Source organism: Gadus morhua, chromosome 15 (genome assembly GCF_902167405.1).
Source record: "Gadus morhua chromosome 15, gadMor3.0, whole genome shotgun sequence".
In the NCBI taxonomy this organism is placed as follows: Eukaryota; Metazoa; Chordata; class Actinopteri; order Gadiformes; family Gadidae; genus Gadus; species Gadus morhua.
This window is the reverse complement of record NC_044062.1, coordinates 6,686,875-6,703,261: the sequence shown is the minus strand read 5'-3', so window position 1 is coordinate 6,703,261 and position 16,387 is coordinate 6,686,875. Positions and strand designations below refer to the sequence as shown.

Sequence of the window (16,387 nt, the reverse complement as noted above, 5' to 3'; positions counted from 1 at the left end):
CCAATATGTGTACTATTAGCTCAGGCACCGTTTAACACAAGGGTCCTCTCTGTGGAGCGCAGGCTTCAGATGCTGGACCACTTCGCCGAGTGCATCAAGCAGGCCAAGGGAATCCGGCAGCAGGCGGTGCAGCTGAACATCTTCACCGCAGTACTCAGTGCCCTCAAGGTGAGCCAAGACCCAACGCCTGCCCCCGCCTGCCCCCGCCTCCCTCTCCAGCGGAGAGAGACCCCAGCACACTGTCATTATTCAGATGACCCACCTTCAGCTGTGACCTCCCCTTTCTTCCTCCTCTGCACTCTTATCTCATCTTTTCCTCTTCTGTTTTTTTTTCCCCTCCCTCCTTCCCTCCTTTCCTTCCCTCCTTCCCTTCCTCCCTCTTTCCTTCCTTCCTACCCCCATCCCTCTTTCCTTCCCTCCCTCCCTGTTTCATTCGCTCCCTCCCTCCCTCCCTTCCTCCCTCCCTCCCTCCCTCCCTCCCTCCCTCCCTCTTTCTTTCCTTCCTTCCTTCCTTCCTTCCCTCCCTCCCTCTTTCCTGCACTCCTTCCCTCCCTCCCTCATTCCTTCCCTCCTTTCCTCCCTCCCTCCCTCATTCCTTCACTCCTTTCCTCCCTCCCTCCCTCATTCCTTCCTTCCCTCCCTCCCTCTTTCCTGCACTCCTTTCCTCCCTCCCTCCCTCATTCCTTCCTTCCCTCCCTCCCTCTTTCCTTCACTCCTTCCCTCCCTCCCTCCCTCCATCCCTCCCTCCCTCCCTCCTCCTCCTCCCCACCCTGCCCCCAGGGCCTGGCGGAGAACAAGAGCACCCTGGGGCCGGAGGAGGTGCGTAAGTCGGCCCTGGCCCTGGTGATGGGGGCCCTGGACAACCCCAACCCCATCCTGCGCTGCGCGGCTGGGGAGGCCCTGGGCAGGATGGCCCAGGTGGTGGGAGAGGCCACCTTCATCGCCAGGATGGCCCAGTACAGCTTCGACAAGTAGGCCGCTGTTTATCACAAAGTAGTCTAACATATCCGACTTTAGATCACTGAACTCTGATGGCGGACAAGCTCAGATCTGGGTGAACGGGGGGGTTTGTTTTTCCTTTGCTTCATATTTCTTTTAGACCAATCATGTTGGCAGGGATCTGTCTGCGCGTAATTGGCTATTAAAAGCATACACAAACCTGTAGTTAACAGTATAAAAAGTAAGGGTTTCCAATCAAAGACCGGCCACTGTAGAAATACACAAATTCGTTTCTCTTTGGTGGAATAATTTCGATAATGAAACATTAAACAAGGTGTTCCTCTGCCCCTTAGCTTCTCGGTGCCCTAATCCGCTCCCTCCCCTCACCCCACCGCAAGGGCCATACTCTATTATTGAACACATAACCTCTGTTGAAAGTGTTCAGACTCCGTCAGTCTGATCATGACCCTTCATTTCATGTGTTTAGCCACTTTTAATTTGATCCATCGTATTGTTTCTTATTGTTTTAATGTTCTCAATTTGCCCTTCCGCCCCCCTCCACACCACCCACCTCCAGGCTGAAGTCTGCCCGGGACGTGGTGTCCAGGACGGGCCACTCTCTGGCTCTGGGCTGCCTGCACCGCTACGTGGGGGGCATCGGCTCGGGCCAGCACCTCAAGACCAGCGTCAGCATCCTGCTGGCCCTGGCACAGGACGGCTCCTCCCACGAAGTCCAGGTGGGTGGCGGCGGCGGCGGCGTCTCAGCAAAGAATCGTTCCCCCGCCATCGGTCCACTTTAATTAAAATGTGCTGTTCTGTTGATTGTTTCCAGACCTGGTCCCTGCACTCGCTGGCCCTGATCGTGGACTCCAGCGGTCCGATGTACCGGGGCTACGTGGAGCCCACCCTGTCCCTGGTGCTCACCCTGCTGCTCACCGTGCCCCCCTCCCACACGGAGGTGCACCAGTGTCTGGGCCGCTGCCTGGGGGCCCTCATCACCACAGTGGGCCCCGAGCTGCAGGGTAACCAGCCATCCTGATATAATGGGAGCTCATGTTGGGCTGTTTGGTAGTTTGACCAGCAGGTGGCAGTGTGATCTCCTTTTCTTTTTTTTTCAAGCAATGTGAATCAACACACATAAACAGGGACACTTATCTACTCGATTTTTTTTCTCTATTCTGTAACTTTCCGACCTCAACCCTTGAGTGTTTTGTCTCTCCAGGGAACGGTGCCACCATCTCCACCATCCGCTCGTCGTGCCTGGTGGGCTGTGCCATCATGCAGGACCACTCGGACTCCCTGGTGCAGGCGGCTGCCATATCCTGCCTCCAGCAGCTGCACATGTTCGCCCCGCGCCACGTCAACCTGTCCAGCCTGGTGCCCTGTCTCTGCGTAAGAATCCACCCAGCACCCTCCTGCCCATGGACCCTTCCAAGTATAAGTCCAGCCTCCGAGGATCCTGGTTCCCTCGGTCAAAAGTCTATGGGAAATAACATGCTTTTTTTTTTTTGAATGATCGTACTTAACAAACTCTGTAGGTGTTGAAGAAGTAAAAAGCTGTGTTTCGTTTTGAACTGCACACCTTTTTCATCTACTTTCGACTGGGTTTTGGGATTTTCGGCGCCGTTAGAGCAGTAAACGATTATTAATGCTACTTTAACGGCACCGGCAATCCAAAACTACAGTGGAAACTAGATGGGGAAAATTGTGTGGTTCGAAACGAGACGCAGCTTTTTACTTCCTCGCCACCTACAGAGTTTGTTCTGCACGATCATTCAAAAACACCATGTAGTGTTGCCGAGGGAACCGGAGCGCTCGGAGGCGGGACTTATTCTTCAGCGGCCTGTTGGCCTGATCTCGGGTGGCTCAGTCGTCGTTTACCCCCCCCCCCCCCCCCCCCCCCCCCCGCCCCCGCAGGTCCACCTGTGCAGCTCTCACCTGCTGCTGCGCCGTGCCGCGGTGGCGTGTCTGAGGCAGCTGGCCCAGAGGGAGGCGGCCGAGGTCTGCGCCTACGCCATGAGCCTGGCCAAGAGGGCCGGGGACAGCAGCGGCAGCATCAGTGAGTACGAGTGAGCCCTCACGCTACCGCCACCGCGGGGACACACCAACACGCCTCGGGGAGGTGAGATTCAAGAGTTAAAGAGGGAGCGCTGAAGAGAAGGGTTTTGAAGGTAAACAACCAGGAGGAGTCCCCTATCTCTCAGCTCCCTCGCTCACTATGTTCCTCTGCCCAAGAGGAGTCTTGCATTCATGCACTTTTGATCGACAGGCCAGATGGAGGCCTCTGAACCAATCAGGGAAGAGATACCTTGAACGGTCAGAAATGTGCCTGGAGCGGTCTAAAATCAAAATTTGTTGCACAGATATTATTAATAAAATCCTTATCTGCCACAACGCATTTCACTCACTAACAGCTGCAGAATGGCTGGTCTATTTCTAACAAATCCCCCTAAAATAATAGCTGTTAAATCTAACTACAGCACCTTCAAGTCTAACCGACTTTATCCAACATAATCATGATAAAATCAACGTGGGATTGCGAGTGTTTTAAATTTAATTTCCGTGCAAACGCTCACGCTATTCTCGGCCAACTTCGCAGTTTAAAGGTGTAAGAACGGCGTAGCGGAGAGTCTGCTCCGCCACCGACTCTTATTGGCATCCACGCTCACACTTCCCCCCCGCTCGCCCTCCCCCAGCCCCGACCTCGACCATCTGGAGGCTCGACCCCCCCCCACCCCCCGGACCGCTGAGGCGAGGCCGGCCCTCTTGACAGGGGGCAGCGAGTGACGGCGTGTTCCCTCTATGCTCTGATTATGTGCCCCTCCCTTTTCCCTCTCCCTCCCGCCGGCCCAGAGCTCAACATCACGGAGACGGGCCTGGAGGGGGTTCTGTTTGGCATGCTGGACCGGGAGACGGACCGGAAGCTGTGCGCTGACATCCACGACACCCTGGGCCACATGCTGTCCTCGCTGGCGGTGGAGAAGCTCTCCCATTGGTTGAAGCTGTGCAAGGACGTGCTGGCCGCCACCACAGGTGAAGTACTAGTTAGCAATGCTGCGAGTCCCTTTCGTTGAGATATGTAGGAGAGGTAGTGTTTTCGTTTTTTGGTCGCCCTCCGTCCACTTAGATTTGGTTTTAAAGGTCAGCGGGGAGTAGGCCTTTTATGCACAATGTGGGTATGCAGTCTTTTCACACAGTGATGTGTCCATGTGCTCACAGAAAGGCCAATGTCCCCGCAGCCAGGAGAACTCTTGGCTGACGATAACTCTATAGTCTGGGAACGCCGCGGCGCGATTCGCACCAACTGAGCCGAACATAATGCAATTTGTAACGAGCGCATATTCAATTAGTAACGGCATAGCCCAGAAGGGTAACGCTTAAAGACGGGCTGACATCAGAAGCCAGATTAAAATTGATTTAAATTGAAAAGGAAAGGGGGAAGTGATTTCACAAGTTTAAATTTAGACCTGGATCTCTCTCTTGTGTCTTTATCCGTCGAATCAATCCGACGGACGACACAGAGGGAAAGAAGCACGAAGCCCTAATCATTATATAACAATAAAAAAAACTAACATCCGCCCCCCGACCCCACAGAGGTGGGAGGCGGCGCCGTGACCTTCAACGCGAGCCGGGACGACGAGGACTCGGAGAAGAAGGACGCGGAGATGGACGACGACATCATGTTCACGGGTCTGGGGGAGGACGACAAGGCCAAGCCCTCGGTGGTGGCGCCGCGCTGGGTCACGCGCGTCTTCGCCGCAGACTGCCTGTGCCGCATCATCCTGCTCTGCGAGAACGCCAACAAGGCCCACTTCGACCTGGCGGCCGCCCGCGCATTCAGAGTGCAGAACCCCAAAGGTACCCCTCAATGACACGCCGTCTCCCCCCCCCCCCCCCCCCCACCCCACCGTCACCAATAGGGCTGAACGATGAATCTAGTTCAAACCGACAACGCAATGTAATAGAATGCGATTTGCAAATCCTAAAGGCTGAGATTAAAAAAAGGTTTTCGAGAGTGAATAATACAGAACGTAAGGAACTTTTAAAAAGAGAATTTGCGTACTAAAGCGCAATCCCAATCCCAATATTGGTCCGAAATAATCACAATTCGATTATTTCCCCAAATCGTTCAGCCCTAGTCACCAGACAGCTTGGCTCCGGTATCCCTCAACGAAACCATCCCCCCCCCCCCCCCCCCCGTCCCCATCCCCGTCCCGTCCACCCCCCCGTCACCAGACAGCCTGGCTCCGGTACCCCTGGAGCCTTACTGGGTTTTTGTGATTTGTCACCTGCTGTTTCCCCTCACTCGGTGACGGCTCATTAGTTTCCTCTCCTTTCTCTGGGAGAACTAAAGAATAGTCCAATTTGTAGGAGAAGGCCTCCCCCTTGTAATTGCTTTCCTCCAGTTGAGTGTGTCGAAGTGTACTTTTGGTTCTACTGCACGATTTCGGGGGGGGGGGGGGGGGGGATGCTTCAAGGCGACCCGTCTGGTCTGAAGGTTAGCTCATTTTGAAACCACTGTTTTTGGGGGTTTTCTGCCATAAGTGGTGGAAGAGGCCACCCTGGCTCTTCCTCGGCGTTTCAGAATGTAACGGTGGAGCCAGGCTAGCGATGATGAGTAAGGCTGCTCATGCTGTCAGGGAGAGAAGCCGGCGTTTACATAAGATTGGTACACTCCAACGCAACGGCTAAAAATAAATGCTCCCTGTGAACGAGCCACTCTGTACGCCGGTGTATCTGTCCTTTATGAAATGTTCTCAATTATCCCCCCCGCCCACCCCCTTCAAGGTCAAAGGTCTCTCTAACTCTCTCTTTGTGTGTCTCTCTCCCTCTCTCTGTCTTTCTCTCTTTTTTTTCTCTCTCCCTCTCTGTCTTTCTCTCTTTTTTTTTCTCTCTGCCTCTCTCTCTCTCTGCCTCTCTGCCTCTCTCTCTCTCTCTCTCTCTCTCTCTCTCTCTCTCTCTGTCTCTGTCTCTGTCTCTGTCTCTCTCTGTCTCTGTCTCTCTCTCTGCCTCTCTGCCTCTCTGCCTCTCTCTCTCTCTCTCTCTCTCTCTCTGTCTCTCTCTCTCTCTCTCTCTCTCTCTCTCTCTCTCTCTCTCTCTCTCTCTCTCTCTCTCTCTCTCTCTCTCTGCCTCTCTCTCTCTCTCTGCCTCTCTCTCTCTCTCTGCCTCTCTCTCTCTCTGCCTCTCTCTCTCTCTGCCTCTCTCTCTCTCTGTGCCTCTCTCTCTCTCCTTCTGCCTCTCTCTCTCTCCTTCTGCCTCTCCCTCTCTCCCTGTACCCCCTGTGGTTTCTCCCATGTGTCCCCCGGGGTGCAGGAGACCTGCTGGTACTCCACCTGTCAGACCTGATCCGCATGGCCTTCATGGCGGCCACGGACCACAGCAACCAGCTGAGGATGGCCGGCCTGCAGGCACTGGAGGACATCATCAAGAAGTTTGCCACGGCGCCCGAGCCCGAGTTCCCCGGACACGTCATCCTGGAGCAATACCAGGCCAACGTGAGTCACTCGCAGGCTCGGTGAAACATCCTGCATACGTTACCGAGTTGAACTGTTTGCAAAGCAGCTCTACTCTTGTAAAAACAACTGCAACAGTTGCAGCTTCAAGGCTAACCACTAATTGCCCAATCCTGCAGGTCGGAGCGGCCCTCAGACCTGCCTTTTCTCCAGACACCCCGTCCGACATAACGGCCAAAGCATGCCAGGTAAGACGCACCCGATGGAGGAACTCCCTCAACCCTCGCTGACGTGTCCTTCATGTATTCGCCCGGAGCGTTAGCGGCATGAGGCAAACTAAATAGACCTGTCGTCTGCATACAGCGGTAGGCATTAGTGCTTCGACTGTATGGGTCCACAGTAGCACTGCCACAGCAGCAAATTGCATAGTGCCGAACACTGCATAGTGAGTCATCGTCACCGTTGGAAGCTGATTGTGCCGGTGCTCTGGCAGCAAAGGCTGTTGTGCGGAGGATGTAGCACTTCACTTTAAAGGTTTCCCCTGCCTCTCCTGGTTCTCTCTCTGGTTCTCTCTCTCTCGCTGGCTCTCTCTCTCTCTCGCTGGCTCTCTCTCTCTCTCTCGCTGGCTCTCCCTCTCCCTCTCGCTCTCTCGCTCTCTGACTCTCTGACTCTCTCGCTCTCTGACTCTCTTTCTGTGTGTGTGTCTGAGCTTGACCCCTTTGCTTTATTTCGAGTGTTCCCTTCCTTACACTGTACAGAGTGACTCACTGCCATTTTTAACACAGCATTTTCCCGGAGGGGGGATTGGCAGCACGCCCACAGGCCGCTATAGAAAGAGATGCATCAAAGCGTCAGGCAGCTTTACATGCATAATACAACGGAAGGCAGGAAGACGTGGCTCTGGGAAGCTGATGGAGAGCATACAGCCAGCCATACAGCCAGCCATACAGCCATACAGCCAGCCATACAGCCAGCCATACAGCCAGCCATACAGCCAGCCATACAGCCAGCCAGCCATACAGTCATCCAGCCAGTCATACAGTCGATTCCTCACCAGTGGCCGTTACTTTAGGAAGCATGTCCTCTGTCTCCCACTGGTGAGGTTTGGGTCAACCCTAAAACTACTTATCTAGAGATCCAGAGATCCCCCTTTGCCAAGTTCTACTTCCTGCTTTCGTCCTAAATTGGCAGCCAAACAGGCAGCAGAAATAGCTAAATTAAACGTTGTGACTCCCAGTGTTGAACAGCGTTAGTGTCGGTGTAGTGAGATTGACTGATGCACAGCGATTTTTCTTTTTCCCTGAATTTTTGATTATTTATGTATATATATATAATATAACTACACCAATAAATATAATTTAGTGGTGCATAATATAACCCTTTAGTTCAACTTGTTGCCCAGAACCATTTTGTTAATATTGCAGCTCGGGATACATTTTATGAGAAGAATTTGCATCATTAAAATGATAAAATATGTTGTTGGTTACAAATTGTATAAACTGTAAAAAATGAAAAGGCCATGAGATGGACCATCTCATGACCATTTTAATTTTTTTTATAGTTTGTACAATTTGTAACCAACAACATGTATTTATTATTTTAATGATGCTTTAAAATAAATAAATTGATCCTTCTTTAAAATAAAAAATCAGTCACCTCGTTCTGATGAGGAGGAGGATCGTGACGCGTGTGATTGACAGGTGTGCAGCACGTGGATCGGCAGCGGCGTGGTCAGCGACCTCAACGACCTGCGGCGCGTCCACACCCTGCTGGTGTCCTCGCTGGACAAGGTGCAGGCGGGGACGGGCTCGTCCAGCCAGCTGTACAGCGAGAGCGCCACCACCATGGAGAAGCTGGCCGTGCTCAAGGCCTGGGCTGAGGTCAGAGTCTGCACGCACGCACGCACACACACACGCACACGCATGCACAGGCACGGGCAGACACGCACCTGGCAGGCACATACATGCAGACACACACACGTAAAGACAAAGACACACACACACACACACACACCAACGCACGCACGCACACCTGGCATGCAAACACACACCTGGCATGCAAAACACACACAACAGCCATGCACATAAACACCTGGCACACACACACACACATACACTTGAGATACACATGCCTGTACAACACTAGTCTCAATAGCGGCTATGTTGTTTGCCATCCAGTCGGAAAGAGTGCCGTGTTCGATCTCTGATGCCGACACCAGCTTACCTGCAGGATGTCTTAACGGCCCCTGCCTCCCCCTCCAGGTGTACGTGGTGGCCATGAAGATCAAGAAGGAGGCGGAGTCCAAGCCAGAGCCGCCGGTGCGTGGCGGCGGAGGCGAGGAAGACGAGGACGAGGAGGAGGACCTAGGGGGGGCGGTGCTGCCCCCAGACAGCCTGATCAGCCTGGTGCAGCCCGAGCTGCCCTCTCTCAGCCGGCTGTGGCTGGCCATGCTGCAGGACTACGCTCTGCTCACGCTGCCCGCCGAGTTCTCCAGCCAGCTGCCCCCTGAAGGTACCGCCTCCGTCCCCCTAGGGCGTCGACCACACACCCAATGAATCCCGGGCTCCCATACATCTGCGACCTCCTCCAAGAATACACTCCCTCCCGCTCCCTCCGCTCAACCTCTGCTGGACTACTATGTATCCCCACATCACAACTCACTACAATGGGCGCCCGGTCTTTCAGCTGTTCAGCACCCAGGCTCTGGAACTCCCTCCCCCCACACATAAAACAGTCAGACACCATTACAACCTTCAAGTCACAACTCAAAACTCACCTGTTCAAACTCGCACACAACGTCTAACTGATCACTGTCTTGATGGTTTGTTTGTTTTGTCTTTGTCTTATTTATTTATTTATTTATTTATTATTATTATTTTTCCACAATGTCTTGTTTTTAAACGATTTATGATAACTTTATGCTATGTAAGGTGACCTTGGGTGCCTTGAAAGGAGCCTCTAAATTAAATGTATTATTATTATTATTATTATTATTACACCCCCTGTCCGTCGCGTTTCCTCATTACATATTTGCATAAAGCGTGTTGTCTAGTTCTCGCTGTGTACTCCGGGAGTGCCTTGCCCTTTTGACTGTGCTATTGATTTTATTTGAGAGTGCGGTAGAGATGCCACGGTGTGAGTCAAGCCGAGTGTACATTTAACACCCCCTCTTCCACACTCGCTTAGTCTTTAATCACTAATTATTTCATTCCGCACGTGAACGCACTGACCTGTGCAATTAACAACCCGACAGCTGATCACACAACCCTGTGCTTTTTTTGATCATGCAAAAAAACGCGAGCCGGACTCCAAGGGAACGGCCGTGTTATAATCAGACACCCTCGCTCGTTTGAAGTCCATCACTAAATGTGGCAGTGTGTGGCTCCGGAGGTAGAGCGGTTTGGCTGGTAACCAGGAGGTTGCTATTCTGATCCATGGCTCGGAGTGTCGAGGTTGTCCCTGAGCAAGACGCCTCACCCTGACTGCTCCCAACGAGCTGGCGGTCGTCTTGCATTGTTGACACCGCCGTCGGTGTGTGACTGTGTGCATGAATTGGTGAATGTAAGGCAATGTTAAAAAAGCGCTTCGAGGTGTCCACTGGTAAGGAAAGCATTCTATAAATGCAGTCCGTTTACCTTTAACTGATATGCTTCCACTACATAAGCCTTCTAGACCACTAAGATCCTCTGAGACCAATCTGTTAATTATCCCCAGAGTAAACACGAAACATGGGAAAGCAGGATTTAGTTACTATGCAACAAATAGCTGGAATAAACTCCCTGAGGATTTAAGCCTTGCCCCAACTCTGAGCACCTTTAAAACAAGACTGAAGACTTTTATGTTTGCTTTAGCTTTCTGCTAAATCTTAAATACATTGCATTTTTTTTTTTTTACTTTGCCTTTATTTTCTATTTTAATACTAAAATGCCTTTTTAACTTTCTATTTTACTCATTTCTTTGCATATGTTTTCTTTTACTTATCTATTATTTTATTTTATTGTATGACAATGTTTATATGTGAAGCACTTTGAGTCTGCCTTGTGCATGAAAAGTGCTATATAAATAAAGATGCCTTGCCTTGCCTTACCTTGTATGTACTAACCCCCCGGTGCCTGTCTGCTGTTGGGGTGTGTGGCTGCAGGCGGGGCCTTCTACACCCCAGAGACCATCGACACGGCCCGCATCCACTACCGGGGCTCCTGGGCGCCCGTGCTGCACGCCGTGGCCCTCTGGCTGAGGAGCACGGGCTTCGGGGCCGGGCAGGAGCCCATCGAGCCCCCGGCGGACCCCACCAAGGCCCCTGGGTTCTTCCCCAAGGGGGCCTCCTCCGCCGTGGCCCCCAAGAGCTTCGAGGACCTGGTCAAGGACAGAATGCATCTCATGTTGGGTAAAGAGACACAATACACACACACACACACACACACACACACACACAGACACACAGACACACACACACACACACACACAGACACACACACACACACACACAAAGACACACACACACACACACACACACACACACACACACACACACACACACACACACACACACACACACACACACACACACACACACACACACACACACACACACACAGACACACACACACACACACACACACACACACACTGTGGGGTAGATGAGTCCTGGCATGCTTTGATGTCTGGTATCTGATCTTAAAATAGAGCTGTGGAGAGGTTCATTCCGGAATGGATACCAGAAGCTTCATCAACCTTGTGCCTCTTGGTATTTCAATGAAACACACATTCCACATAATTGTAAGATTACGGAGGGATCTAGACTCTACATTGATACCAACCCTTATGAAGTTGATATTAATTGGTACATTCATATCACCAATCCAAAAAATACATGCATGCATCCAGCAATTCACTGGCTCTAGTTTTGTTGTTGGGAACAGATTTTCGCTCTCATAATGTAGGATTTCCGTGCTTTTAACTCTATACTCTGTATTAAGGTTGAGGCATCAAGAAGGCTGTTGGCGTTTAGGTTCAGTTTCTGTTTCAGAATGTCACACAAGCGGTAATCTGATTGGACGCACTTCGAGGGGTAGCCGTCAACCAGGTCAAAGTTGCAACAGTTGGCGACTTCAAGGGGTGAAAGAATCCCAAGAAGCGTCAACACCGAGTTGAGCTGCAACGCCGGACTCCAGCGGAACACATTTCCAACGCCGACACGAATAACGGCTGAAAGCTCATCACGTATTCACGCCTAACACCAGACGTCCTTCTGGTATCTGACCCTGGGCTGTCTGTGTCGTCTCCTCTCGCAGGCGTCAGCATCGAGTTCCTCTGCTTCCCACGCGCCGAGGAGCCCATCGAGAACGTGACGTCGTGCCTGCAGGGCCTGTGCACCCTGCTGGACTCGCCGTGCGCCAAGACGCACATCGCAGAGGACCAGGTACGGGCTCGGGTCCAGAGCATAACAGCATGCATGGACACCAGTCAAGGGCAGCTCTGGAAAGATCAGCTTTCAGAAGGAGAGATAATTGCCATGCAGAACACATTAGAGACGGTGCTATGTGAAACTCCTTGGGTTTTCCTGCAGCTTCTTGAACAGTACAGTATGTATCGTTTTACAGTCTAAGAGCTTAGTCTTCTTGCGGTCTATATACATTTGCACAGTTAATCCATTTTTACAGTTATAGAAGCGTTGCTTGCTACGTGGCTCGTTGGAGCTGGGCCAGGGGGGGATTAGAGTTATAGAGTGTAGGGCTCTGAAACGCATTCGACCTCCGGAAGCATAATGTACTCTGACAACATTCTAGTCGACTTTCACGGATGTATCTTCGGAAAGGAGAATAAAAGTTGTTTCTTTCCACTCTCAAGCAATTACTAGGAAGTACCGGTACTTAAAATTAAACTTCTAATCAATTAATTGGGTTTTAATGGACCTCCCTCGTATTGTTGCCAACTACTCAAAATAATTGCATACGGTCTCACCTACATCCTCTATTCCCCACCTTCTCGAATGTTTCCCCCCCCCCCCCCCCCCCCCCCCCTTCACCTGCCATCCTATCCTGACAACCGCTACGAGTTTTGGATCTTTCTGCTCTGTGGCGAAGGCAGACTCTGGGTCATTAATATAGACTCTGGGTTAGGGCTCCTCGATTATGGGAAAAATCATAGTCACGATTATTTCGGTCAACATTGAAATCACGATTATTCAAATGTTTATTTTTGAGTTTGACAACATGATGTATTTATTCAGCATGTCTCTCCCAAAAAAAACTTTTTAACTGAGAACTTTGTAATTTCACTTTTAAAAAAACATACACAAAAAGAAAATGTTCCAATCTAAAATAATATACAGACCCTTTCTATAAAACATAAAATAAAAAAAATAAATAAAAAAATCGAAAAACTGGATTATGTTAATTTTGTGATTGTTTGAAGCGAAAATAGAAACCGCAATCTAAATTCGACTAATCGCCCAGCCCTACTCTGGGTCTGTACCAATGGACGTGTGCCTGTTCCCCAGCTGCTGGCCGTGGAGCTGCTCAACGTCCTCCACCGCCTGCTGCTGACCCGGGACCCCCCCGCCGTGCAGCTGCAGGTCACCGCCGTGGTCCAGGAGACCATCAGGGCCGCCGTGGAGCACCTCCAAGAGAAGAGGACCCAACAGGGTCTGTCAGACAGACAGACAGACAGACAGACAGACAGACAGACCTTCAGACAGACAGACCTTCAGACAGACAGACCTTCAGACAGACAGACCTTCAGACAGACAGACCTTCAGACAGACCTTCAGACAGACAGACCGTCAGACAGACAGACCGTCAGACAGACAGACCTTCAGACAGACCGTAAGAACACAAACACAAAAAGGCTAAAGACGCGTTTGTTTGTTTTGCTACAGCATCCTCTTGCAGATTAAAGGGTGCCTGTACATCGTTTCTATATGGAGCTCCACTAGAGTGTGTTACCTTCTCCTCTTCAGGCAAAGAGGACGAGGGGGAGAAGGACCGCCCGCCCACGGTCCTCGGAGAGGGGGGCGAGACGGGGGAGCTGGTGCCGGGCAAGTCGCTGGTGTTCGCCGCCATGGAGCTGCTGGTGTTCATCCTGGTGCGCCACCTGCCCCAGCTCAACACGCGGGTGAAGGAGTCCCCCAGCCACGCCGCCCTGAGGCCCCAGCGGCTGCCCGGGGAGAGCGCCTGCCTGGTGGCCAACACCGTGTCCATCCTGGCTGAGCTGCCCTCGCTCTGCACCCCGGCAGGTCAGGCCCGGAGCCCACCCACACTGCACTTACAGTCGGAAACGCACATGCAGTCACAAGCCCCCTCGCCTGCGCACACCCACACCACACACAGACACACGGATAGACAGACGCACACTCCAGAACACACGCACACACGGTCACACACGCACATACTGTGTGAAGCCCGCTCGCATGCACGCACCCACACCACACACAGATAGACAGACACACACAGACACACGCACACACACACACACACACACACACACACACACACACACACACCAGAATACACAGTCACACACCAGAATGCACAGTCACACACTAGAATGCACGGTCACACACGAACACATGCACTACACTACAACTAAAACATAAATACAGGATTGTCGGACTGACTAGACTTGATTTGGCAGACAAAAGTCTGCTTGGAAGGCTGTTGGACTGGCTAGCCTATTGTGTTTGTTTGGGTGTGGACGTGGCCGAGTTTGTGTATGCATTGTTTAACGATTAAGAGACACAAATGTTTTCATCAAGTCAACATTGTAGCAGTAATTCTCTCTCTCTCTCTTTCTCTCCTCTCCTCTCCTCTCCTCTCCTCTCCTCTCCCCCCTCTCTCTCTCCCTCTCAGGGAGCATGACCATCCTGCCCACTGCGCTCTTCCTCATCACCGGCGTGCTGCGGGAGACGGCGCTGAAGAACGCCGACCTCTCGGTGCCCATGCCGGTGTCCGCCGCCCTGCAGGGCCTCAAGACCATCATCACCTCCCCCCTGGCGCGGGCCGACAGCACCCAGACCCAGTGGACCAGCCTCGTCCGGAGCAGCCTGGCCTCCGTGCTCGAGTACTCCCAGCCCGGTGGGTAGAGAACGCAGAGCAGTACCCCGCGGCGACACACCTCCAGGGGGCTGTGTGGTTCAGCTGGTAGAGGGTGGCAATTCTAGGCGGCATGTGGCTCAGGAGGTAGTTGGCGGGTTGGCTGGTAACCAGAAGGATGCTAATTCGAGTGTCGAGGTGTCCCCGAGCAAGAAACCTCACCCTAACAGCTCCCGACGAGCGGGCTGTCGCCTTGCATGGTTGATACCGCTGTCAGTGTGTGAATAGTGTATGAATAGGCGAATGTTAGGTAATATTGTAAAGCGCTTTGAGTGGCCACTGGTTAGAAACACGCAACATAAATGCAGTGTTCCTTCCTCGTTTACTAAGATGCTTTTATCTCAAGCATCACACAATATAACCAGCGCTATTTTACACATGGGAGTGATTGTTGTGGTTCATGTGTGTTCCTCAGATGACTCCAGGCCCGACATGGACGAGGTCAGCATGTTGACGGCCATCACCCTCTTCCTGCTGTCCGCCAGCAGCGAGCTGGTGGGGGTGACCGTCCTGCAGAAGGGCTGCATCGACCGCTTCAAGAACGCCCTGAACTCCAGCGACCCCATGGTGAGGGGACCCCCCCTCCCACGGACGCCACCCCCGTCACACCGGGCGGGGCGGGGGGGCGCTGACACTGTGTTGGCAATGATCTCCACACCTGACTCAATTTATTTTGTGTGTCGGTGTGTGTGTGCGTGTGTGTGTGCGTGTGTGTCGGTCTGTGTCTGTGTCTTACTGTGACAGGTCCAGACGCGGTGTTACCAGCTGTTGCTGTCGGTGTTCCAGCACCCCAGCCGGGCGCTGGCCACCCCCTACATCCACGCCCTGGCGCCCCTGATGGTGGAGAAGCTGAAGGCGGTGGAGCGCAGCCGGCCGGGCTCCGCCGGGGAACTGCAGGCCGTCCAGGAGGGCATCAGGGTCCTGGAGAACCTGGTGGGCATGGGCGAGGAGCAGAACCGTAAGTGCACTCCCATGGGTAACAGTCGCCTCCTTTTTAAAGTAGAGATTTTTCCCATCACATTGTTACCTCCGCGATTCCGATTCCTGAACTTGAGTATCGGCCGATACCGAGTATACAGCATACCGATACAGCGTCTACCATTGTAACTACTGATAGCACTTGTTCTTATTGAAGGGTTCTCTTATGCCGCGTTTCCACTGCAGGGTGCGGAACGGATCGGATCGCAAAGGTGCGGTAGGGAGGGGGCAGTATAGCCAAGCTCAGTTCCGAGGTCGCGTTTCCACTGCCGACAGTACCCTTTGTGGTAGGCCGGATGTCGATCGCCGCGGCAGCTACGTAAACATCGTAAACAACGTCTTCCTCCCCAAGAATGCAGACGAACGTCTCCACCTCCTTGTTCGCCCAAGCAAGTGTTTTATGCGACATGTTAATTGTAAAGAATAATACCTTGAGGCTACTGTTTGTTTGTTTTTATCCCCGCGTCACCCGAAAGTGATGATTCTGTCGACCAATCAACGGAGGGGCTGTGTAGCTAGAATTTCCCGGGACCCTTTCAGGCTTCTCGTCTCGTTTTCAGTACCCCAACGGAGGAGTCCTGAAAACGAGGCCAAAATGGGTACGGCTAAGTCCGGGTCACGCCCACTTTTGGCGGTGGAAACGCGACCCGATCCGCACCTTTGCGATCCGATCTGTTCCGCACCCTGCAGTGGAAACGCGCCATTACGATGACAGCAATATATAGTCGGTTCACTATCTGTCGACAATTTATATTTATAATCTATAATCAAACTAGCACATTTGCATTCTTGTAGTGAAGCGTGAGCATCTATGTTTTTCTGACTTGGTAGCTTGAATGGAGGATGAGGGAATTTCCGATGCTGGTATCGGTATCGGAACGATTCTATTTCAAAGCTTTGAGTTGTTGTTGTTGTTGTGGTTGT

At 52.2% G+C, this 16,387-nt stretch overlaps 1 protein-coding gene across 3 annotated transcripts in view; it reads left to right on the top strand.

Moving 5' to 3' along the window:
- Positions 1 to 16,387, top strand: part of heatr5b (HEAT repeat containing 5B) — a 29,321-nt gene that overhangs the window by 11,452 nt on the left and 1,482 nt on the right. For all 3 annotated transcript variants that reach the window (XM_030379571.1, XM_030379569.1, XM_030379570.1), the window contains exons 17-35: positions 63 to 168; positions 781 to 971; positions 1,517 to 1,676; positions 1,772 to 1,961; positions 2,162 to 2,331; positions 2,857 to 2,998; positions 3,793 to 3,972; positions 4,534 to 4,797; positions 6,253 to 6,434; positions 6,572 to 6,640; positions 8,093 to 8,272; positions 8,654 to 8,903; positions 10,534 to 10,779; positions 11,687 to 11,814; positions 12,895 to 13,039; positions 13,354 to 13,629; positions 14,243 to 14,467; positions 14,901 to 15,052; positions 15,230 to 15,443. In XM_030379571.1, coding sequence (XP_030235431.1) covers positions 63 to 168; positions 781 to 971; positions 1,517 to 1,676; positions 1,772 to 1,961; positions 2,162 to 2,331; positions 2,857 to 2,998; positions 3,793 to 3,972; positions 4,534 to 4,797; positions 6,253 to 6,434; positions 6,572 to 6,640; positions 8,093 to 8,272; positions 8,654 to 8,903; positions 10,534 to 10,779; positions 11,687 to 11,814; positions 12,895 to 13,039; positions 13,354 to 13,629; positions 14,243 to 14,467; positions 14,901 to 15,052; positions 15,230 to 15,443 — 3,470 coding nt within the window. The remainder of the gene's footprint in view (positions 1 to 62; positions 169 to 780; positions 972 to 1,516; positions 1,677 to 1,771; positions 1,962 to 2,161; positions 2,332 to 2,856; positions 2,999 to 3,792; positions 3,973 to 4,533; positions 4,798 to 6,252; positions 6,435 to 6,571; positions 6,641 to 8,092; positions 8,273 to 8,653; positions 8,904 to 10,533; positions 10,780 to 11,686; positions 11,815 to 12,894; positions 13,040 to 13,353; positions 13,630 to 14,242; positions 14,468 to 14,900; positions 15,053 to 15,229; positions 15,444 to 16,387) is intronic.